This window comes from Osmerus mordax, chromosome 23 (genome assembly GCF_038355195.1).
Source record: "Osmerus mordax isolate fOsmMor3 chromosome 23, fOsmMor3.pri, whole genome shotgun sequence".
Lineage (NCBI taxonomy): Eukaryota > Metazoa > Chordata > Actinopteri > Osmeriformes > Osmeridae > Osmerus > Osmerus mordax.
In genome coordinates, this window is record NC_090072.1 from 216,496 (window position 1) to 233,320 (window position 16,825).

At 50.6% G+C, this 16,825-nt stretch overlaps 2 protein-coding genes across 2 annotated transcripts; one reads left to right on the forward strand and one right to left on the reverse strand.

Moving 5' to 3' along the window:
- Positions 1–411: 411 nt before the first annotated feature.
- Positions 412–6,942, reverse strand: tfr2 (transferrin receptor 2). The gene is made up of 17 exons (XM_067261633.1): positions 6,913–6,942; positions 6,539–6,779; positions 5,974–6,145; positions 5,642–5,782; positions 5,430–5,541; positions 4,976–5,218; positions 3,806–3,945; positions 3,465–3,646; positions 3,128–3,247; positions 2,956–3,038; positions 2,792–2,855; positions 2,632–2,699; positions 2,435–2,505; positions 2,264–2,348; positions 1,758–1,982; positions 1,306–1,446; positions 412–985 (listed from the first exon to the last, which is right to left on the reverse strand). The coding sequence occupies exons 1-17, from the start codon at positions 6,940–6,942 to the stop codon at positions 743–745; spliced, it is 2,361 nt and encodes a 786-aa protein (XP_067117734.1). The 3' UTR covers positions 412–742.
- Positions 6,943–8,821: 1,879 nt separating this feature from the next.
- On the forward strand, positions 8,822–15,890 carry ctc1 (CTS telomere maintenance complex component 1; the record flags this gene model as incomplete). Its single annotated transcript, XM_067261947.1, has 13 exons — positions 8,822–9,062; positions 9,662–9,819; positions 10,196–10,430; positions 10,704–10,936; positions 12,784–12,913; positions 13,169–13,366; positions 13,829–13,951; positions 14,061–14,413; positions 14,542–14,616; positions 14,712–14,769; positions 15,103–15,490; positions 15,603–15,717; positions 15,803–15,890. Coding segments are annotated over exons 1-13 (2,196 nt in total), but the record flags the coding sequence as incomplete, so codon positions are not given.
- Positions 15,891–16,825: the final 935 nt, after the last annotated feature.

Consider the following 16,825-nt stretch of genomic DNA (forward strand, 5'->3'; position numbering starts at 1 on the left):
TAACCTCCTAACCCTGCCCTCTAACCTCCTAACCCTGCCCTCTAACCTCCTAACCCTGCCCTCTAACATCAAACCCTGCCCTCTAACCTCAAACCCTGGTAGTTAGTATCATTCACATACAAAAGGATCAGACCAATCACCAGTCAGGACTCATTGTCATGACACCCTGCTCACCTCGCTGTTGCACTCTGACCCCTGACCTGGAGGTGGTTAGAATTGGAATTTAGCACACAAGGAAGTAGGTAGTATACTAGATAGCACACTAGGATGTAGGTAGTACGCTAGTTGGTACACTAGGTGGTACACTAGGTAGTCTGCTAGGTGGTACACTAGGTTGTATGCTAGGTAGTACACTAGGTTGTATGCTAGGTAGTACACTAGTTGGTACACTAGGTGGTACACTAGGTAGTCTGCTAGGTGGTACACTAGGTTGTATGCTAGGTGGTACACTAGGTTGTATGCTAGGTAGTACGCTAGTTGGTACACTAGGTGGTACACTAGGTAGTCTGCTAGGTGGTACACTAGGTTGTATGCTAGGTGGTACACTAGGTTGTATGCTAGGTAGTACGCTAGTTGGTACACTAGTTGGTACACTAGGTTGCATGCTAGGTGGTACACTAGGTAGTATGCTAGGAGTCTGGCGCACCTGCTCCAGACTCGCACACACATAATGTAAAAACACTATGTGTGTGTGATGTGTGTGTATGGTGTGTGTGATGTGTGTGGTGTGTGTGTGTGAGGATCAGAAGGCATGGTCTATGTTCCAGACGTCTCCACTCAGGGCGTTGGCAGCCCCCTGCAGGGTCCAAGTGAAAAGCGCCAGTTGCCGTCGGAAACGTGCCTCGTCGAAGCGCTCAGGGTCGGAGGTCAGCAAGGCCAGGTGCTCGGTGAGCGCGCTCAGTGTGTGCTCGCCTCGGCCGTGCAGAACATGCCGGAACGGAGTCTCCACAGTCGACACGTACTGGGACAGGAAGTAGTATTCCACCTGGAAAACAGACAGGAAGTAGTATTCTATCTGGAACACACAGACAAGAAGTAGTATTCTATCTGGAACACAAAGACAGGAAGTAGTATTCCATCTGGAACACACAGACAGGAAGTAGTATTCTATCTGGGACAAGAAGACAGGAAGTAGTATTCTATCTGGAACACACAAACAGGAATGTGTTTTCTATCTGGAACACACAGACAGGAAGTAGTATTCTATCTAGAACACACAGACAGGAAGTAGTATTCTATCTGGAACACACACAGACAGTATGAAAGTATGAGTGTGTCTGTGTGTATGAGTGTATGTGTGCCTACTCTCATGATGCGGGTGTTGTGTATGCGTGTCATGGTCTCATCCTGCAGGTCACTGTTGATGATGGTCGTCTGCAGCCGCTCTGCTGCTCTGCTGTAGTCTCCTCTGGCACTGAACACCCACTGAGGAGAAAGGCCCCGGGCCTGCACACACACACACTGCAGTATACCTGCATAAACACTACAACTAACACTGAACATGAATATGTATGTGTGTGTGAGTATGTGTGTGTGTATGAGTGGGTGTATAGTGTGTGTGTGAGTGTGTGTGTATAGTGTGTATAAGTGTGTGTGTATGAGTGTATAAGGGTGTGTATGAGTGTGTGTGTATGTGTGTGTATGAGGGAGTGTATGAGTGTGTATGTGTGTATGAATGTGTGTGTGTATGTGTGTGTATGAGTGTGTGTATGTGTGTGTACGTGTGTGTGTGTGTGTGTGTGTACGAGTGTGTGTACCTGCAGCTCGGTGGAGTGTTTGTTGAGTTGGGCGCTGAACTGCAAGGCAGTGTGAGAGTAGGAAGTGATGCGTAGAGGCAGGATGTGGTCGTGAGCCAATCGCAGCACCATCAGCCCCACCAGTTGGCCAAGGCTCCGCCCCACCCCCCCCAGACGGCCCCCCAGCACCTCCTGGAGGCGGCTGGGGCTGTCCAGCGGGGTGTTGACAAACGGGTAGGCCCGCTCCTACACACACACACACTGGGTTTGGAGGGTGTCTAGGGAGGTTTGGAGGAGGTGAAGGTTAGGGGTGAGGGGTTAGGGGGTGAGGGGTTAGGGGGTGAGGGGTTAGGGGGTGAGGGGTTAGGGGTGAGGGGTTAGGGGTGAGGGGTGAGGGGTTAGGGGTGAGGGGTTAGGGGTGAGGGGTTAGGGGGTGAGGGGTTAGGGGGTGAGGGGTTAGGGGTGAGGGGTTAGGGGGTGAGGGGTTAGGGGTGAGGGGTAGGAGTTTGGGGGGGTCAGAATCTGACCTCTGTGAAGCGTAGCTCCATGGCTGGGACTCCAGCGAAGGCTGTGAAACTGTACGCTCCACTGTTCAGGTAGAGCGGCTTGATACTGGAGGAGAGGAAAAGGATGAGGAGAGGGATGAGAGGTCTGGGTTTAGGGTTGATGTCAGGTGTTCCAACCAGGGTTAGACTCACATCCTCCAGCTGCCTCCCTCCTTCTCTGCCTGGCTGTGGATGTTCTGGCCCACATGCTTGGGATGCTCTACCTGCACACACACACACACACACACACACACACACACACACACAACACACACAGTCACATTTGACTGTGTGCATGTAGTTCCACTTCCCATGTAGTAAATACATGGTAAACACACACACACACAGACCTGTTTGATGGCTCCTTCTATCAGGTCCACTAGCAGAGGACTGGTGTAGGCAGACAGAATATCATCACCTTCAACAGGATTGGATGAAAAAGGGAGAACGGTGAATGTGATTGGATGAGAGAAGGAAAAGAGTCAACGTGATTGGATGAGGAGTGATTACCCATAATGCACTGGTCCAGGCTGAAGTATGCCACGGCTTTCAGATGCAGCATAGAGAGGTAACCCTGGCAACCACAGTGTCAGAGGTCAGAGACACGGAAAGAGAGGAGAGAGAGGGAGGGAGAGAGATGGAGAGGAAGAGAGATAGAGAAAGAGAGATCTTACCTCTAACCACTCTGTAGCTCCTACATGTCCAAACTCTCCAGCGTCCCAACTGACAAACAGAAGACTCCTCCTAGGGAAAAACCCTACACACACACCATAATAACAAACACACCATAAACACACACACAATGTTGTGGTTGTTGTGGTGAGGTTGTGGTGAGGTTGTGGTTACCGTTCTGCACCATGGAGGTGAAGGTGCGAGCGAGCTCCAGAAGCACTGCGGTCCCCACCCCGGCCTTCACCGCCCCCGGCCCCCACGCATCCCTCTGGGCCCCCATGATGATGTACTGGTCTGGTTTGCACACACACACACACACATTGCTTACACACATTGGTCTGGAGGAGGTCCCAGCCTGCCTCCTCCCCCCTACCTCCTCCTTCCTCCCCCCCCTGCCCTCCCCTCACCCGGCTCCAGCCCGCCCTCCCCTCACCCGGCTCCAGCCCGCCCTCCCCTCACCCGGCTCCAGCCCGCCCTCCCCTCACCCGGCTCCAGCCCGCCCTCCCCTCACCTGGCTCCAACCTGCCCTCTAGGGAGGCAAAGATGTTGTTGATGAGGACAGGTGCCATGTGGTTGTGCACCTCCATGCGCAGCCTCCTGCCGGGGTGGGAGGTGAAGGAGGGGCCCAGGACACAGCTGACGTAGGCCAGCCGGCCCTGCCACCCTCGGGGACATGCTGGGCCTGACAGCTGGCTGGGGGGAGAGGGGGGTTTAAGGTTGGTCTGGGTTAGGCTGTGTCTGGGGGGAGAGGGGGGTTTAAGGTTGGTCTGGGTTAGGCTGTGTCTGGGGGGAGAGGGGTTAGTCTGGGGGGAGGGGTTAGTATGGGGGGGTTAGTCTGGGGGAAGGGGTTACCTGAGCAGTTTGGAGGCCACGTTGGCACTGATTGGCTGTGCAGGGATGAGTGGCAGGCCTGAGGACTGGGTGGGCGGGAACTGGGTGTGGTTAAAGGAGGGGAAGCCTGGGGTGAACGGATCACCTGATCCCAGGTGCACCTGTGATTGGGTTAGGGTTAGTGCTGCCCTGTGATTGGGCACAACACAGGTGCACCTGTGATTGGGTTAGGGTTAGTGCTGCCCTGTGATTGGGCACAACACAGGTGCACCTGTGATTGGGCACAACACAGGAAATGGTAGTGTTGTAATAAATACATGTTTATATATGTTCACATAAACATGTTTAAAACAGTGTTCAGAGATAGCTATGTAGTTGTGATAGATGGTACATACGTGTTCAGAGATAGCTGTGTAGAGTGTTACATGCTACATATGTGTTCAGATATTTCCAGGTAGAGTGTACAGCTCCAGGTATATGTTCAGAGATGGCTGTGTTACATGTTACATACGTGTTCAGAGATGGCTGTGTTACATGTTAAATACGTGTTCTGAGATGGCCGTGTTACATGTTACATACGTGTTCAGAGATGGCTGTGTTACATGTTACATACGTGTTCAGAGATGGCCGTGTAACATGTTACATACGTGTTCAGAGATGGCTGTGTTACATGTTACATACGTGTTCTGAGATGGCTGTGTTACATGTTACATACGTGTTCAGAGATGGCCGTGTTACATGTTACATATGTGTTCAGAGATGGCAGTGTTACATGTTACATACGTGTTCAGAGATGGCCGTGTAACATGTTACATACGTGTTCAGAGATGGCTGTGTTACATGTTACATACGTGTTCAGAGATGGCCGTGTAACATGTTACATACGTGTTCAGAGATGGCCGTGTTACATGTTACATACGTGTTCAGAGATGGCTGTGTTACATGTTACATACGTGTTCAGAGATGGCCGTGTTACATGTTACATATGTGTTCAGAGATGGCCGTGTTACATGTTACATACGTGTTCAGAGATGGCCGTGTAACATGTTACATACGTGTTCAGAGATGGCCGTGTTACATGTTACATACGTGTTCAGAGATGGCTGTGTTACATGTTACATACGTGTTCAGAGATGGCCGTGTTACATGTTACATATGTGTTCAGAGATGGCCGTGTTACATGTTACATACGTGTTCAGAGATGGCAGTGTGGCTGTTGAGGCCGAGCCTGCGCGGGTCTTGGGGGATGTCTGCGGGGTCGGGGTAGATGAGAGCGCCGCCTCCTCCCGCTCGCTGGGCGTGCCACACCTTCTCCGCATAGCTGATCCCGCCCCCCACACGCATCACCACCACAGAGCCAACCACAGACACCTCTGCCGAACGCAGCCAATCAAAGTCCTCCTGCCGTCCATAGTTTGCATAAACCACTCCTCCCTTCAGAGAGCACGGGACAGGCTTACACACACACATATACATGTGTACACACACACACACATAAGCACACATATACACACACTTGCACGTATACAAACACATACATGCACATATACACACACATGCACATATACGCAAATGTATACACACAAACGTACATGCACATACACACATGTATGAACACACAGGGTACATGAGAGCATGTGTGTACCGTAGCAGTGCCTTTAGCACTGTATGCACAGTAGGCTGCAGGGTTCTCCAGAGGAATCTCCTCCAACACTTCCCCCTCCGAGTCCACCACCCATACACTGTTCTTCTGGGTCCTACACACACACACACACACTCTCAACACCTCCCTCTCCAAGTCCAGACTGTTCTTCTGGGTCCTACACACGCGCACACACACACCACACACAGACAGACCTGGAGGGGAACTGCAGCGTGGCGTAGTGGGAGTCAGTCCAGGTGTGATCCATGCGGAGCTGCCTGAACCTGTGCAGGATGTCAGCAGCCAGGAGAGTTCCTTCTGGAGACCCTGAGGGGTGACTGGCCCTGCTCACCCTCCTACACACACACACACACCACACACACACACCGTACACACACCACACACACACCATACACACACACCACACACACACACCATACACACACCATACACACACACCACACACACACACCATACACACACGTTTGTATGTGAGTGTGTGTGTATGAGGGAGTGTGTGTGTGGTTGAGTGTGCGTGTGTGTGTACCTCACAGTGTTCTCTATGTCGTCATCCTGCAGGTATCTCTTCAGCATGTCTCTCAGGTCTCCCATGTGCATCTCAACTGGAGAGCTGGGGTTTGCCTTCGCCACGGCAACCATCTCCCCCCGTGTACTACAGGGGCACGAGCTGCCGAACAATGCGTAGGCCAATAGGAAGGCTGCAGGGAGGGAATGTGTGTGAGTGTGAGTGAGTGAGAGTATGTGTGGGTGTGTTTGTGTGTGAGTGTGTGTGTGAGTAAGTGAATGAGTGTGTGTGTGTGTCAGTGAATGAGTGAATATGTGTGTGTGTGTGCGTGAGTGTGTGTGTGAGTGTGAGTGTGTGTGTGTGTGCGTGTGTGTGAGTGTGTGTGTGCGTGAGTGTGTGTGTGCGTGTGAGTGTGTGCGTGAGTGTGTGCGTGAGTGTGTGTGTGCGTGTGTGGGCGTGAGTGTGAGTGTGTGTGTGCGTGAGTGTGTGTGTGCGTGAGTGTGTGTGTGCGTGAGTGTGTGTGTGCGTGTGTGGGCGTGAGTGTGTGTGGGCGTGAGTGTGAGTGTGTGTGTGCGTGAGTGTGCACCTGAGAGGAGAAGCAGCAGTCCAGCCAGACAGAGGTACAGAACCTTCCAGTAACGCTGTGGTTGCCGTAGGACCAGAGCTGTGATGCCACTGTTACGCCCCACCTCCTGACTCTCTGATTGGACAAGCTTCACCTCCACTGTCAGGGTCCCGCCCCCTTCATCGGCTTCAGCCCCGCCTCCTGACTGCACATGACAGACTGAGGAGGAGGAGGAGGAGGGGGAGGAGGAGGAGGGGGAGGGCTGGAGCAAGCGATGGATAGTTGTTAGACCAATTTAGATAATCTCTCCCCCTTCTCTCGCTGCCTTCCTTCTCACTCTCTAGCTCCCTCTCTCTCCTCTCAATCTCTCCATCTCTCCATCCCTCCCTCCTTACCTGGCTCAGTCGCATTCTGATGGAGTCCATGTTCTCACTATCCCCTCTAACACCACAATCAAATAGAGAGATGATACATTTCAGCATGATAGTATAGTATAGTACATTATATTAAAGTACAGTATAGCATAATATAGCATAGCATAGTATAGCATAGCAATAGAATGTTGTATTGTACAGTCAAGCATATAAAATTATAGCATAATACAGTAGTTGACTAAAGTATACTGTAGTACAGTATATTGCTGTACAGTATACTACAGTACATTTATTACATTTATTCATTTATCAGACGCTTTTATCCAAAGCGACTTCCAAGAGAGAGCTTTACAAAAGTGTATTCGTCAATGATCATGAACAACGAGATAGCCCCAAAAACATTGTGGGTAGCCAAAACATGAAGCATACATTGTGAAAAGCAAATAAGTGCCAATGGGAAGAAACATAAGAGCATGTAGTTAAACAAGTTACAATTATATAACATGAACCTCAAAAGTGCAAGCTGGTTTCCTCCAGGATCACAATGACTCTTATTGAGAGACTTGTTGCTCTTATTGGTCAGTTGTAACGGATTTAAATTCTTGTACTCGCTGGGAAATATTTTTACTGTTGATTGCTTTTCTACAGGTACACCTTGCACCTTTTGAGGTTCATGTTGTTTAATTGTAACTTGTTTAACTACATGCTCTTATGGTTCTTCCTTTTGGCACTTATTTGTTTTTTCACAATGTATGCTTCATGTTTTGGCTACCCGCAATGTTTGGGGCTATCGCGTTGTTATGATCAGTGACCTATGCACTTTTGTAAAGCTCTCTCTTGGAAGTTGATTTGGATAAAAGCGTCTGCTAAATGAATAAATGTAAGTGTAAATTTAAAGAGCTAGTGGAGATGCTACTGGCTTGTAAAGCTAGTTATGCAGCAGAGGTAAAGAGACAGTATAGACCACAAAGGATCTATCCGTGCTGCTGGCTTTTAACCACTCTGTAAACACACACACACTCAGTAAACACACACACTCAGTAAACACACACATCTGACTGACTTCATTAACCACTCAGTAAACACACACACACACAGTCACACACACACACACACACACGCAAACATCCACTCCCAGAACTCAGACATGACATATGTACATACTCACACACAAACTTTTACACACACCTGTATACATAGGCATGTACACAAACACAGATACATAACCCTTTCCTTGCTCACGTCCTCACTCAAGTTGCTACTACTCTGGTTGGTTGTCTTAGTTACTGACAAGTTACAGTAATACAGAAGAGAAGGTGAGAGGAGGAGACGAGGAGGAGAGGAGGAGAGGAGGAGAAGGAGAGGAGAAGAGGAGGAGAGGAGGAGAAGAGAAGAGGGAAGGAAGAGGAGAGGAGAAGAGGACGGGAGGGGAGAAGAGGAGAAGAGAAGAGGAGAAGAGGAGTAGAAAGGAGAGGAGAGGAGGGGAGGGGAATAGAGGAGGAGAGGAGGAGAGGAGGAGAGGAGAGCTAGGGAGAGGAGTTAGGGTTACTCACTCTGGGACTTCTGTTCTCTTATCCGTCTGTTATACACCAGTCTGTCCTGCGTGTGTGTGTGTACACTGCACTAAAGTCCAAACTCTGTCACTCTCTGCCCCTCCAAATGTCACTTCAAGCACCTGACCCCTCTCCCTCTTCTCTCTCTCCCACCTCTTCTCTCTCCCCATCGCTCCCCCTCTTCCTCTCCCTCTCCCGGACTGTTGATTTGTTGACTGAGCCGCGTGTAGCTTCTGGTCGGGTTTGAACGGTCTAGTCTTACACCGACAGGAGGCAGCAACGCGCACAATGAGCCGCGTAGAGAAGCAGAAGACGCTTCCTGTTTTACACCGGATGTTTTGAACCATTTGAAGGATTTTGCGCGACAGACAGAGCCATACCTTCTTAGCTAACTAGAAGTTAGTCTACTGTCTCTAGCTAACTATCTAGATAGTCGACTTTCCCAAGCTACAATAACAATCTAGATAGCTAGTTAACTGAACTGTTATTAGCTAACCGACTAGATATCAAATGTCACTAGCTACTATCTAGATAGTTTGAACCAGACATCGAACCTAGGAGCGGTTTCCAACGAGGATGGAGGTGTTCCTGCACGGCTACCGTGACAGAAGTGAAGCGGTGAGTTAGCTTGAAGTGTTTCAAGTTTCAAGTTTAACAAGTACAGGTACAGGTGCATTAGAATGATTTGGTCTTGCTCATCTGGACAATCCATAGCGGCTTCTTCTTTCTACCTGTATGAAATTATTTAAACCAGTCATAATTTCTAACGTAAATTATCGATTTTAAGAATCAGAAAGGGGTTTTAATCGCCATGAAAGTTTGCAGAGACAAGGAATTTACTTTGGCAGGAAGGTGCATACATTCAACATATAGGAGTAAATCTGTCAACAAGTCTAACTATACTATACAAAAGGTGCAAAGTCTAATTAGCTAATACTAACTAATACTAAGGGTACAGGTATGTAAAATAAAGTATAAAATAGTTTTAATGTACAATATAAAAATACAAATAGGGTGCTTAGTGCAAAATTTACTGTCGTTATGTACAATATCAATAATAATTTGAAACATGGAATTATACTGAATAGTTCACCTAAAAACTGCTAATTCAGGGGGTGGGTGGCAGGGGTGGTGAGGTGGGGTATAGTCTGGTAAGGGGGCAGGTGGGGTACAGGCAGGTGCGGTTGACCCCCGGGCCCCTCCTCTCCTCTATCCAGGAACGGGGGTGGTTGGGGGAGGTTTTCCAGCGCGTGTCAGAGCTGCTGCTTCCTGTAGCACCCACCCCTGGTGAGACTGCAGGCCGGCTGACTGCTGCCGTGGTGACGAGGGTGGAGCAGCTGGCGCCCTGCTCGCTCTCTCTGCCCCTCAGCTACAGGTGAGGCACTGCTACGACTCTCTCTGCCCCTCAGCTACAGGTGAGGCACTGCTACGACTCTCTCTGCCCCTCAGCTACAGGTGAGGCACTGCTACGACTCTCTCTGCCCCTCAGCTACAGGTGAGACACAGGTGAATCGATTTTTTTTAAACTAATTAATCGCACAATATGCAAAAAAATCTAATCTAGCGACTTTTCAGAGAGCCACTAGCGACTTCTTGTGAGATTGTTTTGGCAACACTGTGCTTGTCTGACTGCTGCCCGGTACTTCAGAAATTCTGGTATCGTACCGTTTTTTGGTTTGAGTACCGACTTGGTACTGGTTTTTGTGACAACACTAGTGTAGACTAATCCTCACCATCTTTCTGGTTGCTAGGCTTGTCTCCATATCCGAGTTGGTATCCAGGCAACGGACCGCATGCTGCAGCAACCAGAGCTGGAGCACCAATCAGCACAGAGAATGGGTTAGGGCGGTGGTGCTGCCCAATCACAGAGCCCTGCCACGGGCCAACCTGCTGCTGATTGGCTGTCTAACTGCTGGGCATGGCTCCGGGAGGCCATGTGATGGGTCCTGGCGAGTGAAGGATGCAAGCGGCAGCTTACACTGTGAGGTGAGAGAGAGGAGCAGTCTCTGGTGTGTAACCCTCTCTAGTGTGTGTGTAATCATGTCTAGTGTGTGTGTGTGTGTAATCATGTCTTGTGTGTGTGTGTGTGTGTGTGTGTGTGTGTGTGTAATCATGTCTAGTGTGTGTGTGTGTGTGTGTGTGTGTGTGTGTGTAATCATGTCTAGTGTGTGTGTGTGTGTGTGTGTAATCATGTCTAGTGTGTGTGTAATCATGTCTAGTGTGTGTGTGTGTAACCACGTCTAGTGTGTGTGTCTCCAGCTCCTGTGCCCTTCTCCTCTCTGGCTGGGCCCCCCCATGATCTTCCCCTGCTGGAACTATATCCCCCATCATGCTGCAGGACAACATCAGGGAGAGGCAGGCTACTTGGAGCTGATTGGCTCTCCCTTGCCTCTGACCTCTCACCCCGAACCAGGATTGGCCCTTGACTCTGGAGGGGCGGAGCTCTGCAATGCTGTTGGAGTCCGAGAGGCCTCAGCCCTGCTCCAGCACAGGTACACACACACACACACACACACACACACACAATCTCCTCCAGCACAGGTACACACACACAATCTCCTCTGGCTCAGGTACACACACACACACACACACACACACAATCTCCTCCAGCTCAGGTAGGTGTGTATATAAAAAGACAGATGAATAGATAGAGAGACAGACAGATAGTTAGAAACATACATGACCCTAAGTTACCATCACACATACATGACTAACCCTAAGGTACCATCACACATACATGACTAACCCTAAGGTACCATGACACATACATGACTAACCCTAAGGTACCATCACACATACATGACTAACCCTAAGTTACCATCACACATACATGACTAACCCTAAGGTACCATCACACATACATGACTAACCCTAAGGTACCATGACACATACATTAGGGGTGGGCAAACCGAGGCTTTCCGAAACGCAAAGACAATTGAAACATTTGAGTCGGGGCCTTTGAAACGCTCGAAACCTTTACTCAACAGTGACATCTGCTGGCAGCTATGACTATGATATACACACCAGTCTTATAGCTAATTCCACAACGTAATCGACCTTGTGGTTGAACGGAATTATTGCCGTCCTGCGAAGCAGATGGCGTGGTATCCAATACGGGAGCGGTGGTTTTCAGTTTACAAAACAATCGGGTCAAATCATGATTTTCGTCGCTCTGGATAAGAGCGTCTGCTAAATGACTAAATGTAAATGTAAAGTTGTTACATATTCATATATATATTTATACATCTTGAAGTGGCAGACAAATAGGGGTGGGCGATATGGCCAAAATCTTCTATCACGGTATGAGTCATTTTATATCACGGTTACGGTATATATCACGGTATAGTAATTATTCTGTAAATTCAATTAAGAAATGGTACAAAATAACCATACCATACTTCATCATCACACTCGATTATTTATTACAAACAAAAACAACTGCCTCACATGACAACACTTGAGTTAAAAACAAAAGACTCAAAAGTTACGAGTACGAGTGTTCCGATTGGCTGATGCGCAGTCATGCCATCCGCGTGGTGACCTACTCACAGCTCAATACAGATCCATAATGCCCTCCGACGAAAATTTCAAAATGAGCGAAAGCGATCAGTCATAGTTTTACTTTCCATATCTAACTTCGGTTTCGGCATATCAACCTCGTTAAAGCTCGGTCGATATGTTAAAGCCTCAGTTTGATATTTCCCGGCATGACCTCACTCTCAGTTAGTAAGTAGTTAGCCTTCACTAGTCATGCTAGATCAAGAATGCTAGCAACGCCACCAGTGTAATTTACAACAATCATTTTACAGCACGAGACATAAAACTTGAACAACAAATCGAATTGGTTACCTGCAGAATGGGTCATCAAATATATAATTAATTATCATCGGCATGAATGTGGTCCGCTTAGACAAAATACACTCCGTTCCGTCAGACCAACGCAAATGTGCTTCAAGGTCAAACGAAAATAGCAAATCAAATAAAAGTTAAACTACAATTCTAAATATCGCAAGAATGCGATTTATATGATGGCTTATATACAATACAACAACCAGACATTTAATTGACGTGTAATACAAAAATATAGTATAAAAGTATACCGCGTTTGAAACGGTATAGCCCAATCTCTCCCGGTAGACACATTTCTACCGTCACACGGTATATACCGTCATACCGCCCAGCCCTACAGACAAATGATCAAACAGGATTTCGCTAATGATACACAAGCAACTAACTTTCTCTAACGTTCTCTAACTGTCTCTAACTGTCTGTAAGTTTCTCAATCATTCATGTGTGTATATGGTGGGTGTGCGTGTGTGGTGTGTGTGCGCATGTGCAGGGCTAAGGGCAGGCGTCTGCAGGTGTTGGGGCAGGTGAGTGCAGTCTGCCCCCTGCTGGAGATCGCTGGGAAAACCTTCTTCTGTCTCCACCTGCAGGAGGAGGAACACACTCTTCCTGTTCTGGTCACGGTGAGAGAGAGAGAGAGAGAGTGAGAGAGAGAGTGTGTGTGTGTGTGTATGTGTAAGAGAGAGTGTGTGAGAGAGTTTGTGTGTGTGTGTAAGAGAGAGTGTGTGAGAGAGTTTGTGTGTGTGTAAGAGAGAGTGTGTGTGAGAGTTTGTGTGTGTGTGTAAGAGAGAGTGTGTGTGTGTGTGTGTGTGTAAGAGAGCGTGTGTGCGTAGACTCCAGTTACAGGTTGTATGTTCAGGTTGTATGTTCCTCCACAGGACCCAGGGTGCGTGTGGTGGAGACGCTGTGTGTGTGTAGGCCAGAAGGTGTGTGTGTCAGGGCTGCGTGTGTGTGCCCTGCGCTGCTGGTCTGGAAACAGAGTTCTGACTGTCACTGCTCAGTCAACCCTGTCTCTGCTGGACACACACACCTCAGACACACACACACTCATCCCACAGACACACACACTCAGCCCAGAGACACACACACACAGCCCACAGACACACACACTCAGCCCACAGACACACACACACAGCCCACAGACACACACACTCAACCCAGAGACACACACACACAGCCCACAGACACACACACACAGCCCAGAGACACACACACACACCCTGGATGAGGAGAGTGCAGACACAGGTGGATCCCGGGTCTCAGAACTGTGTCTCAGCCAAGCAGACACACACACACACCCTGACCAGGACACACACACACACCTTAACCAGGACACACACACACACCCTGACCAGGACACACACACACACCCTGACCAGGACACACACACACACCCTGACCAGGACACACACCCTGACCAGGACACACACACACACCCTGACCAGGACACACACCCTGACCAGGACACACACACACACCCTGACCAGGACGCACACACACACCCTGACCAGGACACACACACACACCCTGACCAGGACACACACCCTGACCAGGACACACACACACACCCTGACCAGGACACACACACACACTCCGGCCAGGACACACACACTGCTCTGGACGTCCTACGGATGAAATTCTCCAGAGTCATCAGCTACAAGGTGCCTGCCTGTCTGTTTATCTGTCTGTCTGTCCACTTGTCTGTCTGTGTACACACTAATGCTCTCCATCCTTCCATCCTGGTGTGACTCCTCTCCTTCCTCTTGATAGGGTGTTGTGACCAGTGTGTTGAGTGAAGGGGCGGGCCTTTATGTGATTGACGGGAAGGTGGGGCTGTGTCTGGCTTATCAGCCTCTGGAGAGGCGTGGTCTGCGGCCGGGGGCGGAGATAGAACTCTGTGGCGTCCACTTCCTGTACCGGCCCAGCCCCGCCTGCTTACCCAGCATGCTGTGCATGTGTCTGCGCTCCAGCCTGCGTATCACTGCCTTCAGCCGACTGGTCCCTCGCGAGCGACCTAGTAACCACCATAGTGACTCCATGTTGCCCCGGCTACTGTTGGAGAGGAATCTGGGAGTGTCAAAATACCTGTGGCTGTGTCACTGCTGCACACTGCTGAGAGACAGGTAGGGTTATATACTGTGTGTGTGTGTGTATATATATATACACACTATATATATATATATGTGTGTATACACTGTGTGGGTATCTGTACTATATGTGTGTGCTTGTTTAACACTAGTATCCTCTGCAGGCTGGTTCCCTCCCTGGTGCGGGAGGAGAAGCTGTGTGTGTTGGGGGGGAGACTGCTGGAGCTGGTGTTCCCTCTGTGGGGAGGAGGGGGAGAGGGAGGAGGAGGAGGGGGGGGGAGAGGGAGGAGGAGGAGGAGGGGGGGGGAGGAGGGGGGGGAGAGGGAGGAAGAGGGAGGAGAGACATTTACTCTGAGATGCTGCAGGAGCCTCACCACTGTCTCCTGACTGAGGTATACACACTCACACCCTCACACATACACACACACACACACATACACACACACACGCTCACACGCTCACACACACACCCTCACACATACAAACACATACACACATACACACACACACATACACATACACATACACACACCCTCACACGCTCACACATACACACCCTCACATACGTGTGTATACTGTGTGTATGCTTACACATGCTTACACATACACACAGTGTCACACATACACACAGTGTCACACATACACACAGTCATATTCCCTGCTTGTCAGTTATCTACAGCGAGTATCATCATTACCTGTGTGACCCCTGTCTCCCCTGACCCCAGTACCAGGTGTGTGTGCCGGGGTGTGTGTACGTGTCGCTGGCAGAGTGTGTGAGGGAGCAGGAGAGCTGGGACTCCTTCAGCCTGCGCTCTCTCCTGGAGGGGCAGGATCCAGAGAGCCTGACCCAGGCTGAGCTCAACCCAGCCCTGGCCTGGTCCTGGAGCCTCGCTGCTGGGGCCCAGCACCACCCGCTTCCCCTGCTTCTGGTCGGCCTGCTGGATCTCCCTCCAGTTCACACACACTCATCCTCACACACACACACTCGTGCACACTCATCCTCACACCCTCTCCGGTTGAGAGACCAGACTGGTGATGTGGCCTGCGTTGTCACGGAGACCTCCAATGACGACCGGAAATCTCAGAGAGCTGTGTCCAACACTGCGTGGATAGGTAGGGATGAGGCGTGTGTGTGATGCAGGCTGTCTGTGTGTGTGTGTGTGTAACGTGTGGTGTGTGTGTTGCAGGCTGTCTGGTGTGTGTGTAACGTGTGTGTGTATTGCAGGCTGTCTGGTGTGTGTGGAGCGCTTCACTGTGGTAACCGAGAGGTTCCTCCAATCAGAATTCCCGTCCTACACACACCTGGACCAGAACCACTACATCACACACAAGCACTGCAGGTACACACACACGTACACACACAATGCAGGTACAACACACTCAGGACCAACTCTAATGTGTGTGTGTGTGTGTGTGTGTGTTCAGGGTGTATCTACAGTTCAGTCTGGATGATGTTCATATCCTCAGCCCATCTGCATCCATGAGAACTGTCTGCAGACAGACAGAGAGAGGGAGGGAGATGTGGAGCGAGGGAGGGAGGGAGGAGAGAGGGAGGGAGGTGTGGAGCAGGGAGGGAGGGAGGAGAGAGGGAGGGAGATGTGGAGCGAGGGAGGGAGGGAGGAGAGAGGGAGGGGAGGTGTGGAGCGAGGAAAGGGAGGGGAGGAGAGAGGGAGGGAGATGTGGCAGGGGAGGGAGAGAGGGAAGGAGGTGTGGAGCGAGGGAGGGAGGGAGGAGAGAGGGAGGGAGGTGTGGAGCGAGGGAGGGAGGGAGGAGAGTGGGAGGGAGGTGTGGAGCGAGGGAGGGAGGGAGGAGAGAGGGAGGGAGATGTGGAGCGAGGGAGGGAGGGAGGAGAGAGGGAAGGAGGTGTGGAGCGAGGGAGGGAGGGAGGAGAGAGGGAGGGAGGATGTGGAGCGAGGGAGGGAGGGAGGAGAGAGGGGAAGGAGGTGTGGAGCGAGGGAGGGAGGGAGGAGAGAGGGAGGGAGATGTGGAGCGAGGGAGGGAGGGAGGAGAGAGGGAAGGAGGTGTGGAGCGAGGGAGGGAGGGAGGGAGAGAGGGAGGGAGGTGTGGAGCGAGGGAGGGAGGGAGGAGAGAGGGAAGGAGGGTGTGGAGCGAGGGAGGGAGGGAGGAGAGAGGGAGGGAGGTGTGGAGCGGAGGGAGGAGGGAGGCATGAGAGGGAGGGAGGGTGTGGAGCGAGGGAGGGAGGGAGGAGATGAGAGGGAGGGAGGTGGAGCGAGCGAGGAGGGAGAGAGGGAGGAGGTGTGGAGCGAGGGAGGGAGGAGGAGAGAGGGAAGGAGGTGGTGGAGCGAGGGGAGGGGAGGGGAGGAGAGGATCGAGAGGGATGGTGGGCGCAGGAACCTGAGTTGGGCCGAAGGAAGAGGAAGAGAGAAGGGGGATGGAGGGAGGGGTTAGGAAGAGAGACATTAGACAAGACCCTGCCCCTCCTGTTGC

Bases quoted from the DNA above. Each gene is read 5' to 3' on its own strand.
- tfr2 (XM_067261633.1), bottom strand. From the start codon at position 6,942: ATGGACTCCATCAGAATGCGACTGAGCCAG. The intron at 5,783-5,973 runs GTACACACACAC...GTGTGTGTGTAG, and splicing joins GACATAGAGAACACTGTGAG to GAGGGTGAGCAGGGCCAGTC. The intron at 986-1,305 runs GTAGGCACACAT...TCTGTTTTCCAG, and splicing joins ACAACACCCGCATCATGAGA to GTGGAATACTACTTCCTGTC.